The sequence below is a fragment of the Astyanax mexicanus genome, chromosome 20 (genome assembly GCF_023375975.1).
Source record: "Astyanax mexicanus isolate ESR-SI-001 chromosome 20, AstMex3_surface, whole genome shotgun sequence".
Taxonomy (NCBI): Eukaryota; Metazoa; Chordata; class Actinopteri; order Characiformes; family Acestrorhamphidae; genus Astyanax; species Astyanax mexicanus.
Window position 1 is genome coordinate 11,731,966 of NC_064427.1, and position 13,325 is coordinate 11,745,290.

At 38.6% G+C, this 13,325-nt stretch overlaps 2 protein-coding genes across 3 annotated transcripts in view; one reads left to right on the top strand and one right to left on the bottom strand.

Moving 5' to 3' along the window:
- cux1a (cut-like homeobox 1a) overlaps positions 1-13,325 on the bottom strand; it is a 135,677-nt gene that overhangs the window by 63,376 nt on the left and 58,976 nt on the right. For both annotated transcript variants that reach the window (XM_007259429.4, XM_007259428.4), the window contains exon 3: positions 9,100-9,147. In XM_007259429.4, coding sequence (XP_007259491.3) covers positions 9,100-9,147 — 48 coding nt within the window. The remainder of the gene's footprint in view (positions 1-9,099; positions 9,148-13,325) is intronic.
- The window catches only part of LOC125784927 (negative elongation factor E-like), a 232,426-nt gene that overhangs the window by 37,262 nt on the left and 181,839 nt on the right, over positions 1-13,325 (top strand). The window lies entirely within an intron of this gene.

The following is a 13,325-nucleotide window of genomic DNA, read 5'->3' on the forward strand; positions in this document are numbered from 1 at the left end:
CGGCCGCTCGGTTGTGCAGCTGACCGTGTGCTGTTACAGATTACAGTGATGGGTTGCTCACGTGTTGCTGTAAATCTAAACGTCGGCGTGTATTTCGGGCTCCAGCAGCCGGCCAGCTCCAACAGAAACAATACAAATCACACCATTATCACAGAACAGCTGATGCTGCTGAAAATCCCTCTGTAAAAATAGTAAAAGCACTTGTGGACTCTGAGGAGGTCAGGGAGGTAGCACTCTCATCCGTAACGGTGGACGAGGACAGTTTTAATACACTAGGTTATCAGACAAGGCAGATTCATTAGTAAAGCAGCAAATGCTGGTCATAATTTTGCAGAATAGTTTAAATAATACAAAAGTGGCGAGAGGGAACTACCAGTAGAACCTGTTATATAGTGAAGGGTCTGCTTCCACTCAACACCATAAAGAAGTTATCATTCAGAAAACAGTATAAGCTACCAGGAACTTCAGGATGACAGCAGTCCTGAGAGGCATAATAATGTTCAAACTGAAATTATTCATTTACTAATTGTGGCAGCATGCATAAGCATTACTGACCCTGGTGCACAACAGGATTTATGTTACATTATACATTACATTACATTACATTCTTTTTCCTGCTTCTTTCTTCCTTTCTCGCGTTCTGTAATTGCAATTTCATTACATTTGTAAGATTCATTTCTAAGGAAGTGGCAGCATTAATTTGGCAGCAGTGGGCGTTGAGGCAAAATACATTTCACACTGTATTAAAACACTGCATTGTGTAAAAATGTTTAATATTCAATAAATATTTTTAATTTTCAAAGTTTTAATTTTTTCGTTGACAAAAACACATTTAGGCTATAAATAATTGAGTAGCAGAGTTGACAAAAAAAACTGAAAAATACTTATTCAGACTTTTAACCTTTCTCATTTTGTCTAAATTGTTTTACTTCGTATCTAGTACTAATATGACTCTTTTTTCACTGCTTTGGAAGATTGAAAGAAAAAAAATGGAAACGATTGTTCTTTCCAGACAATCACTCTGCAACAATAAAGCTGAGGGTCTTTGCTCTGTAATTCAGAACTGGAAGCCGACCGAATAAAAATTAACCTGCATTACAACAGACAACACAGCAAATATAAAGTCACCCATGAGAGACAAACCTGGATGGCAATGATTAAATTGCTTCAGACATAACTTAGACCTGGGTGACAAAGTTAGATCTGGTAAGATCTGGTACCCAAAATTTCCTAACAAGAACACAATTCCTGGAACATTACATTATTATGGTACATTCTTAAATTTAGATTTATGAAAAAGAGATATTTGTTAAAGTAATTAATGGATATATGGCTAAAATGCAGATGGAACATGGCCAGACAAGCATGCCCACAAAAGAAAAAGTATTGTAGAAGAAAACACTGGACAGCAACTATTACAAGTCTTTTTTTAAAGCAGAGGAGCAAACTCCTGCTGAATTGACAGTGTATAAAAAAAGGAACCAACCAACAAGTGAGATGATGACCTGTAAATAAATGCCTGTATATAATGGAAAGGCCTGCATGCAGATACTTGTGTATGGACAAGAGTTTTTCAGCACAGCTGGAAAGGTTGTTAGCCCCTTATGCTCTCATCTTAAACCTAACATGCTTTTCATCCGTGCTTTAAGGAGGTAAATAGGCAACAGGGGAGAGGAAGAGCCATTTTACAGTCCTACATATTAACTACCTAGCACCCCCGTAGAAACATCCTTGAGACCACCTGAGACACAGTGGCAACCTTTTGGCTACAACACTGCAACCATCTAGCAATACTACAGAAACAACAACACACAGCATAGCAACTTCCTTGCAAACCCAATACCTGGCAATGGTTTGACAGTTCTGCCACTCAGAAGCCAAGAAACAAAAGCCAATAAAATATGAGGCTGTTTACCAGACAGGAATTAAGCCTAGTGATATACTATATTTTTTCTTTTAATGTGAAATCTCCGTTCAGATTGCTGTCTAGTCCAAGACTAAGCTTAATCTCAATCTGGGAAACTGTTACTTCATGTCCAAATGATTGTGGACACACCTTCTAATTATTGCTTTCAGCTACTTTAAATTGCACCCATAGCTGACACAAATGTGCAAATGAACTCAGCTTGTATAATCAGTGTTAAAAAATGATTACAAAAAGAATAGAGAGATACTTGATGAGGTGTATGATGATCATCCAACACTAATTCTCATCACTGGATACAATCAAGTCCTCGCAGACATGCTGTAAAATCAAGTAGAAGACCCTCCCTAGACAGTGGAGACAGTTATATAGAGCAGCATCATTAGGTTCATTAGATTCAGCAGCTCTAAGCAGGCTAAGCTATCCATACCAGGGAACCATGAGCATTCTTCGCTCAACTGTATATGTTGAACCGGTTTCTCACTGCACTCAGAACTGTTGAGTGGAAAAGAGACCTAAAGCAGCCACACTTCTCCTTTTCTGCTTATTTTATTAAATCATACTCACACAAACACAGTCTCGTTTGGGATTTCCTGTCTGTGGAGATATAAATAGCTGTGTGGAGGACAGGGCCGGCCCAGAAACAGCACTGAACAATCACTGACTCACGGCATGCGGCGATGCACCCGGCTTTATTTAGCAGCCATTAGCAGGAACTACTGGACAACTGCACACACACTCAAACCCATTCTATTGAGTCTGGAGTGGACGCTCTGCTTCCGGCTGCTGCAGATCTTCTGGCTCTGGTTCACACTAGAAGAATAGAGCTCAAAGAAAAGCTGATCAAAGAAGATCACTGTTCTGGTGGAAAGACTGATATATCCTGTAGAGCTTTTTTACTCTTTACATTTTTTTAACCCTTTAAATTCTATACTGTCAAAAGTATTTACCTACTCATCCAAATCATTGAATTCAGGTGTTTTAAACACTTCAATGGCCACAGGTGTATAAAACCAAGCACTTGCTTGCAGAATGAATTCTCAAAGTTCAAAGTGAATTGTAGCGTGGTACCATTATATGAAACTGACTCACCTTCAACTCTCTGTGATTTATAACAAAGTGGAAGCGTTTGGAAAGGATATAAATTGAGACAACTTTTTGTATCCTTCCCCTGAACAACTATGTTAAACAATCTTTGTTTTTAGATCATTTGAGAGTTGTTTTGATGAGCCCATGATGCCACTCTTCAGAGGAGATTCAAATAGGAGAACAACTTGCAATTGGCCACCTTAAATACCTTTTCTCATGATTGGATACACCTGGCTATTAAGTTACCAAATCAATTTTGTGCTTCAGTAAGTCAGTAAAAAGTAGTTAGGAGTATTCAAATCAATAAAATGATAAGGGTGCCCATACTTTTGCATCAGTCAAATTTTGGTTTAATGCATATTGCACATTTTCTGTTAGTACAATAAACCTCATTTCAAACCTGAAATATTACTGTGTCCATCAGTTATTAGATATATCAAACTGAAATGGCTGTTGCAAACACCCAAATATTTAGAACTAAAAATGATTAAGATTAATACGGGTGCCCAAACTTTTTCATATGACTGTAATATTTTGTGTGGCTACTATTATTTTCCAGAACTGTCTAAACTCTCCTGGGCATGAAGTTTACCAGAGCTTCACAGGTTGCCTCTGGAATGCTTTTCCACTCCTCCATGATGACATCACAGAGCTGGAGGATATTCAAGACTTTGTGCTCCTCCACCTTCCACTTGAGGATGCCCCAAGGATGTTCTATTGGGTTTAGGTCTAGAGACATGCTTGGCCAGTCCATCACCTTTAACCTCAGCCTCTTCAATAAAGCAGTGGTCGTCTTAGAGGTGTGTTTAGGGTGATTATCATGCTGAAACACTGCCCTGTGATCCAGTTTCCAGAGGGAGGGGATCATGCTTGCTTCAGTATTTCACAATACATATTGGAGTTCATGTGTCCCTCAATTAAATGTAATTCCCCAACACCTGCTGCACTCATGCAGCCTCAGACCATGGCATTCCCACCACCATGCTTGTATTTGTACTCACCTGATTGCCGCCACACATGTTTGAGACCATCTGAACCAAACAAATTAGACTTTAGACAAGACTTTAGCAAACTGTTAGCAGGCTTACTTGTGTACATACATCAGAAGAGGCTCCCTTCTGGGGTGACTGCCATGCAGACCAATTTGATGTAGTGTGTGGCGTATTGTCTGAGCCCTGACAGGCAGACCCCACCCCCTACCTCTTCAATCTCTGCAGCAATGTTGACAGTACTCCTGCGCCTATCTTTCAAAGACAGCATTTGGACGTGATGCTGCGCATGTGCACTCAGCTTCTTTGGACGACCAACTCTGCTCTTTTAAAATGCTGGATGACCTTGGTCACTGTGCTGCAGCTCAGTTTCAGGTTGTTGGCAATCTTCTTGTAGTCTTGGCCATCTTCATGTAGCGCAACAATTCATCTTTTAAGATCCTCAGAGAGTTCTTTGCCATGAGGTGCCATGTTGGAACTTTCAGTGACCAGTAGGAAAGAGTGTGAGAGCTGTACTACAAAATTGAACATACCTGCTCACTATGCACACCTGAGACCTAGTAACACTAAGGACTCACTTGACATTTTGGAGGGAAAATGACAAGCAGTGCTCAGTTTGGACATTTAGGGGTGTAGTCTCTTATGGGTGTACTCACTTTGGTTTCTGGTGGTTTGGGCAATAATGGCTGTATGTTGAGTTATTTTGAGGGAAAAATAAATTTACACTGTTATATAAGCTGCACACAGATTACTTTTCATTGTGTCAAAGTGTCATTTTGTCAGTGTTGTCCCATGAAAAGATTTACCTAAATATCTGCAGAAATGTGAGGGGTGTACTCACTTTTGTGATACACTGTACATATCAGCCAACAAGTAAACAGTCAGTTCTTAAAGCCATTGTGTTAAATGCAAGAAAATGGGCAATTAAATCTAAGATACAAAACTGACCCAAACTGTGATGAGTAGATAACAGGAGGGTCAGAACATCTCTGAGGGAGGAGCAAAGACTAGCGTATCTGATCTGGTCCCTCAGAAGAGCTACTGCAGCACATTCACATGCAATAACACATACTAATATATATATATATATTACATTTTATTTGTCAAATCAAATGAATAAGTATCTTACCAAAAGCACATGGTTCCTGAACATTTAATACACTAATAATAATAATAATAATAAACACATGTTTGCGCTAAGGGCACAACATGAAATAGCGTGAGCTCTGTAAGATTTCTCAGAGCACTTTGCAGCACAGAATGCATTTGCTATGCTGAACAGTAATGCACATTATTTAAGGAACACAGCACATGCCCCAAATCCCCGCTGCAGAAACACAGCAAGTTTAGCATTCAGCTTACACTTTCACAAATAAAGGTGCCATGGTCTAAAGAACCATTATGTAGCTCCCAAAATATTTAAAAAGTGGTTCTTAAAGGTAATTTATTTTAGTCAATATGAAATAGTTGTGATATCAATAAACAAACAGTACAACTAATACAACTAAGCCAATGTTATTTTTGTCTTTCTGTTCAGCCTGGATACAGTAAACTGATGGCAGCTTCCTGTAATGAACATCAGTCAGTGACGGATGCTGTAAATACTGTATCTCTCCTGATAGCTGGTGTACCTTATAATACAAAGAATCTATGAGATTTATTTCACACATCAGATACAATTTACAGGAGATTCTATGCTACTCAAATGTCTTAAATTACGGCCAATAAGTTATATCAACAGAATAAAAATATTTGACCAAAAGGCCTTATAGGTAGATTGTGTTTAGCCATAAGATCATTAAATAACAACTCAACTGAAAAAATATTAAATAACGATGGATAAGAGAACTACGGTGTATCCTTAGCAGAAGAGACATGGACAAATGTCTGGAAGATGTCTGGAAAATGTCTATCTCTCCTAATTCCCTCGTGTGAAGGGACTTCTGCCGGAAGAACAAGATACCAAGAACCCTTATGAAGAACGCTTTTTGAATGATGGAGAGAATGTGGTGTATGATCAGCAGCTCATTCAGTCTTATTGGGAATGGGTAAGAGAGATAATCTCAGACTTTTGACTTATTGACTTATTACACCAAAATCTAGTGTAAAAGTAAACGTGCCGCTTACCTGTTAAAGGTACCATATTTTTTGCACTATAAGGTGCACCGTATTATAAGGCGCACTATCAGTAAATATATTTTTTCTGGTGCACTGGATTATAAGGAATTTTTAATTCAGCAAGTCTCCACGCTGGGTGGTGGGGGCTAAGCTAAGTAAACAAAACTGAAATAAAAACTTTTTTAAAGTTAAACCTACACAGATTTTTCTCCTGAAACCTGGAATTAGATTCCCAACTTTTAGCGTTAGCGGCTAACTGCTAGCGCCACCAGCCAGCACTACACTGAGTAACCCCAGAGCTCCAGTAAGCCAGGGCGATATTAGCTGGCGCTTTGTCCCACATAGTTTTTTTTACGTGAAAAACGCGCAGGCTACAGTTAGATAATAATCACCTATGAATGGGGAAATAGCGGTTAGCGGCTAATGCAAATCCTACTCCAGCCCCGGTGCTGGAGAACTAAACTGAAACTGAAAAAGTGATTTTAAAAAAGTGCTGGCTTAAAAAAGTCAATTTATAGATTATAACACTATTTCTACTGTTTAAAAATATACCCCCCAAAAAAGTGAAATAATACATATTTAACCTATTTTTATCTAAGTCACTTTTTGTATTTGGACTTGTGTGGACTGGGCAGTGAAAAATTCAGCTTTTCAGGATATGGGCCAGCTAAAGTTTTCCTTTGCAGGACTGGGAATCTGCTGGATAACAGAGAGGTGATATGTGATATTAATGGTTATAGCAGGGCTGGTCTGGTCTATAATGGAATATAATACGTTTCATTCAGAGTGAAGCAGCTGCATGAAAATACCCAAGACATAAAATAAATCAATAAAAAGGCCCCTCTACAAACCATAAAAATGTTCCGTGAACATGTCAAACGCTTCGAAATGTTCTGCAAAATAGTTCAGAGAGATTAATCATGTATACTGGTAGACCAGTATAAACAATACGGGTTTAAACTGGTCTATAAATCAGTAGACAATAATGCTGCATCTCTGCATATGTACAGGCATCACATCCCTAAAGCGATCCATTTTCCTGACACAAATACCACCCATTTTTATAATCTAGAACCACAGTCAGAATGATGGTACTCCAGGTACTCCAGGTCTTAAAATCTTAATCAGATTGAGGGCGTGGCCTTTAGGATCTTAACCCTTTCAGACCCTGTGTCCATTACAATGGTATTTTGTTATTTTTTTAGATGTTTTGTTGCACATAACACTAATCAGATTGGACTATAAACGAGCCAAAGAAAGGTTTATAAGCCAATTAATCCTACCCACGCACTGAAACAAAACCCAGCACTAGAGCCAACGAGGTTAAAAGAGCTCATTTTTATTAGTTGTATGTAATTTAGATTTTTTTTATCATGTTTATTTTTTATTTTAGTATTTAGAGATGGCTTGTGACGTTAATACAGATTTATATTATAATATTAGAGTATTTCTTTGTGTGCATTGCAGACAAAAAAACAGAAAAAGCATTATTACGAGTAAAAACATGTTTTTAACACTTTCACATAGTTCAGGTCTGAAAGGGTTAACGCATGTAGAGTCTTAGGGGCCTGTTTTAGCAATTATTAGTTGAGCTTATAATTAAACCATGCACAGCACAGCTTGATTAAAGGTGAGCTTCAGTGTGTCGAAACAACTTTAAAAAGGCATGTACTAATTGTCTTAATTAATCATGGGTGTGTTTTGGGCGTAACGTGAAATAAACCAATCAGCGTTTCACTAGCCATTTCCTTTAAGAGCCAGATGCATTCTGGGGCAGAGATCTGCTCATTCACACTCATTCATTTTGTTTTTTGTTGATGTAAAATTTGCATAGCTGGCACATGCTATGGGTTTGTGCACTTCTGTGTGTCCACATGTGCGTGTCCAATGTACGCATGTTGGGGCTGGTCAACAATTAACTGCCAAGATAGCAATAAATGTCTGACTGTTGATTAGGTTGTTTTCAGTTAGTGGTGCATCTGTGATTTCTGTTGCCAAGAATAAGAAATAGGCTAGAAATTTACCCATCAGCATAGATATATTCACAAGTGCCGGATCTTTAAGGTACAGTCTTGATCTGCAGCTGTGAATAAGGAACACTGTATTTTATACACTATATGGACAAACGTATTGGGAGATCTGCTAGTTGATTGTTTGTTCTGAGGCTATTTATAAATAGTTTATCCTGCTTTTGTTGGAGTAACTCCCTCTACTGTCTTGGGAAGACTTTATACACTACAAAAAAAAAGTTGCCACAAAAAAAATCATACACTCTTAATGTTTCATTGGACCCTCTTTGGCTTTGATTGCAGCACACATTCACTTTGGCATTGTTTCAATAAGCTTCTGCAATGTCACAATATTTATTTCAATCCAGTGTTGCATTACTTTTTACCAAGATCTTGCAGCATTAATGATGGTAGAGTCTGACCAACTGCTGCACGAAGCCTTTTCCAGCACATCCCAAAGATTCTCAATGAAGTTAAGGTCTGAACAATCCATGTGTTAATATGATGATCTCATGCTCCCTGAACCACTCTTTCAGGGAAGATTTAATTGCATTCAGCATCAACATCAACATAATTAAAAACAACAGGATGTTGGATAATCACCACAGAACTCATCCACAACTCCCCACCTTATTCCAAAAGTATTGGATGGAGCACCATCATTTCAGAGAAGACACCTCCACTGCTCCACACCTTAATACTGGTGAGCTTTATATCCCTCTATCCCATACAGGGCACTAGTCATGGTGCCAATACTTTTATGTTTGTCTGCTCCAGACAGCTCAACTACTGTGTTGATAATATTATTCCAGGGACTACACCAGCTGTGTGTGCATTTGTACATGTTTGTCAGCAATGGGTGCAACTTAAAGCAGTTGAATGCCCTCATTAAAAAGAGTGACCACAAACATTTGGACAGTGTAGTGTAGGAATCAGGAAAACTCTGTGCTCATTGGTCAGTTCATCTTACCTCTGTCTGGAAGCCCTTTAACAGTGGAGCGATCTGCTTACGCAGGTCCTGCAGAACAAACACAAAACCACAGCAACTGTTAGACAACAACGAAAACAACACAACAACAACAGACAGACAAAGGAGGATAGGTGTGTGTGTGTGTGTGTGTGTGTGTGTGTTTGTGTGTGTGTGTAGCCTAGCTGGCCGAATAAGGGCATTCAGTCCTAGATATAGAAAAAGAGAGAGAGAAAAAAAGTTAAAATATATTCAAATTGAGATTTTGATTTATCAGATGTCCTGAGGCACTGTTTACTACACACACACACACACACACAAACATGCACGCACACACACACAACAGGATATTACCTTTAACTGTAGGCAAAGGACACTCTGTGCTTAAAGGAAAAACATGCAGGAAAGTGCATTCATCCCTCGCTCTCTTTCTCTCCCCTCCTTTCTGTCTTTCCGTTTTTTTCTTTTCTTTTCTGTTTCTTCTCTTTCTATCACCTTCTCTTAACCCTTATTCTCTTTATCTCTCTTCTTTTTCCTTTTCTTATCTTTCTCTCTCTCTTCATTTCTCTCGTTTTTAGTTTCTCTCTGCCCTGGTGTACACAATGTGTGTGTATGTGTGTGTGACTCAGTCTGCTCCACTTAAAACCATTCATGCAAAAACGCAAGAGAAGAAATAATATATTATAAAATAATAAATAACCTAAATATAATATGTGTGGAATGGAATCTGTTCTTCACAGAAGTTCTCTGAAAAATATTCATTAATTCATGCAGACTGTTCACATGCTGTTCTTCAATGGTCGAATGGTTCTCAGCACTGCAGTGTCACTGAGATGGTGGTGGTGTGTTAGTGTGTGTTGTGCTGGTATGATTGGATCAGATAAAGCAGTGCTGCTGGAGTTTTTAAACACTCTGTTCACTCACTGTCTTCTCTATTAGACACTCCTTCCTAACTGCTCCACCTTGTAGACAGACACAACCCACATTTGTTCTAGTCAGTCTGAGATTCAGAGTGTTTCAAACTACAAACAAAACGTTGCAGAAATGTTTAATACGCACACACACAGACACACACACACACAGAGGGCTGAATTACAGTTTTTCTCAGTTCTACAGTTTTTTTTTTTATCAGAATTAATATTTGCACCACACTGTGAGCATTTCTCAAAACAGTTTGTACAAACAGCACAAAATAATGGATGAGCAGCAAATGCTTGTACTGCACTGTAAATCATTTATCCATGCCCCAAAGGTAGATATTCATATCAGTGAACCTGTCAGAGTCATCAGAATAAACAGTGCTTTAGTCATCGATTATGAACTCAGTCAAAATGATTAGTCATGTGATCGTCTTTCAGTTTTCTCTATAAGGACTTTACAAAATAAAAGTTTTGATGTCTGAGTGAGAATTATTTAAAAATTCTGCACTTTTTCTTGTGAATCATAAATCAGTTTCAGCAGTACAAAATTACACATTACTGTTTATAAGAACCTGACTACAAGAAATTGGACATAATTCACATTTATGATTTCACTGTTTATACAGTAATTTATTGACAGATTATGTCGTTTTACCACAGAACAGACAGACAGGACAGTCAGTATATTGTGTTTCATCAGGTTAAAGCTCAGCTTCATCCAGGTGTATAGTTTTGCTCTATTCCAGTTTCATTATGTTACATTTCAGAATTTATAACTTGACTTTTATGAATTACATTCATTATTATTCTGAACACGTTACAGTTATGAATGCATATCAGATGTTTATTTCTAAAATCACAGCAATGGTCAGATAACAGATCACTTACTGTACTGTATATCATTATACAACGATCAATCATAATATTATGACCACCTGCTTGCTTCTACATCTATTATCCATTTTTCAGCTCCATTAAGCGTAAAGAAGCACTTTAGTTACTCATCAGATATTTACCAGAAACAAATTCTAATAAAAAAATGATAAAATCTGCATTACAGGCTCTGATAACTAGTTTAACTAATTTGAATGTAAGAATGAATGCAGTGTATTGATGGTGAGCTGTTCTGGTGAGTAAGCCAGTTCAGCAGAGTAATGTATAATATAACGGAATCTGCATGACAGAAGCAACTGATAATTTGGGAGACAGCAGACTATAGTACGGAAAAATTTGCTGTTTGTATTAAATAAATGAGAAATGGCTTCTGTGTTGAGCACAAGTGACTAGATGATGTGCAGATTGAACACCTGGTTTTGAGAAATTAAATTCTGATGTGAGAAATGCTCCAAAGTAAGTGAGAAAACTGTAATAAATAACTACAAGACAGAGAGAGAGAGAGAGAGAGAGAGAGAGAGAGAGAAGACCAAAGCCACTATAATAAGTGTTAAGTTGCGGGGTCAGTGGTAGGGCAGACGGATGGGTGGGAGGGGGTCCGTATGGGGTCAGTGATGGGGGGTGAAGAGTGATTGCAGAATTGATCGGTATGTCAGTAACTCCAACACGCTCACACACAACATACAGCGCTGCTTTACTGTGAGTTACTAAAAAGCTCAACATTCAGGTTACACTTTACTATCAACACCATTATTATCAACATGCAGTCACAGTTACACTTCTCTCTCTCCCTCTCTTTCCCTCTCCTGTTACTGTGGTCATGGTGACCAGCTCCAGCTGCCAGTGATGTGATGACAGGGCACTGAGGAGTTCCCATGGTGTGTGTGTAAATGTGTGTGTGTGTGTGAGAGAGAGGGAAGCCCCCTGCAGCTCTGGCTTCTGTTCAGCTAAAGTGGTTCTAAGCAGCAAGGAAACATCTCACACACATCTGGATTCAACATAACACACACACATACAACCACACACACACACACATTTCCCTGCCAAAGGAGACATCCCCTGATGGCTCGCTGCAGCTACAAGCCAAACACTCTCTCACACAGCCAGCCAGCCAGTCAGCCAGAGAGCAAGTGAGAAAGAGAGAGAGAGAGAGAGAGAGAGAGAGAGATAGGGTGAGAGAGAGAAAAAGGGTGAGAGAGAAAGAGAGAGAGAGAGTTGTGTTTAATTTGCACATTTACTGGACTAGCAAACAGTTCAGATGATAAGAGCACAAAACCACATACACCAATTCAGATTAAGCTGTAGTTCAACCTCAAGGTCATGAAATGTCAATACACCACCAGGGATGGTCACAGAGAGCCCCTATCACACTTTTAAAAGAGAAAGAGAAAGCCCCCCCCCCCCCCCCCCCCCATACTCTCTCCTTTTTAGTCTGTATTCTTGACTTTAATTTTGTAATTTTGTATTCCCAGCTTCAGGTTAGTGCTGCTAAAAAGTGCTGAGCTCTTACTGAGATTCAATTGTATAATCTTGATGAGCAAGCGGTTAGACTGTAGAGCCACCCTAGAGCAGTGGAATTACACTTATTTTAGCTCGAACACAGAAATGGACAAACTGGGGATAATTCCATACCAGAATGTCCATGACCATGGTTCACTTATTTGTAATATTGTATAAATATAGCCTGGTTCAATAAATTCATTCTTTTTTACACTGGATCATTGCCTACATGGACTGTATCTCCCCATAATTAACACTGATTGCTTTGTAAAACTGAATCACTTCATTAAAATGCCTTCCCAGGTATTAGTGAAATTATGCCTCCCTGCCTAAAGTGTGGTGCAGATAATCCCTACCTGTTATTTCTGTTTATAAGTAATCTACTAATGTAATCTACAGTTACAGTAGATACAGGATTCACCAGCATAACCAGTTGTGACTATACTGCTGGGTTACAAATTGCAACACCTTTTCTTTTTGAGCTCAATACTTTAAAATATCTTGCCTAATTGGTCTAAAAGTCTGAACCGTCCAAAACGTTTTCTCACTGCAAATAAACAGGACCATGGTTTAGTTTATTTGATCTGAATCTAGATCAAGATCTCTTTTGGCCGGACCAAGTTTTGGTACTTTGGTAAGAACAGTTGTTCATGGCATCTTTCAGACCTGCTAATTTACATAACACTAAATACATTTCAGCTGCAACTCGTTGCGGCTCAAATTAATATGTATACCTGATCAAACTGAGAGGCAGAAGTAAAAGAAATGTGAGTTAATCAAATACATGCCTTTACATTATTAAAGAATATAGCCTCCTGATGATGCAAAGCAGCATTTTAGGTGACTAAACTATTAATTTTTTAAATGATCTCCAGAAGGTGATGGAGTTTCTGTACATATGATTCAGACTGAACA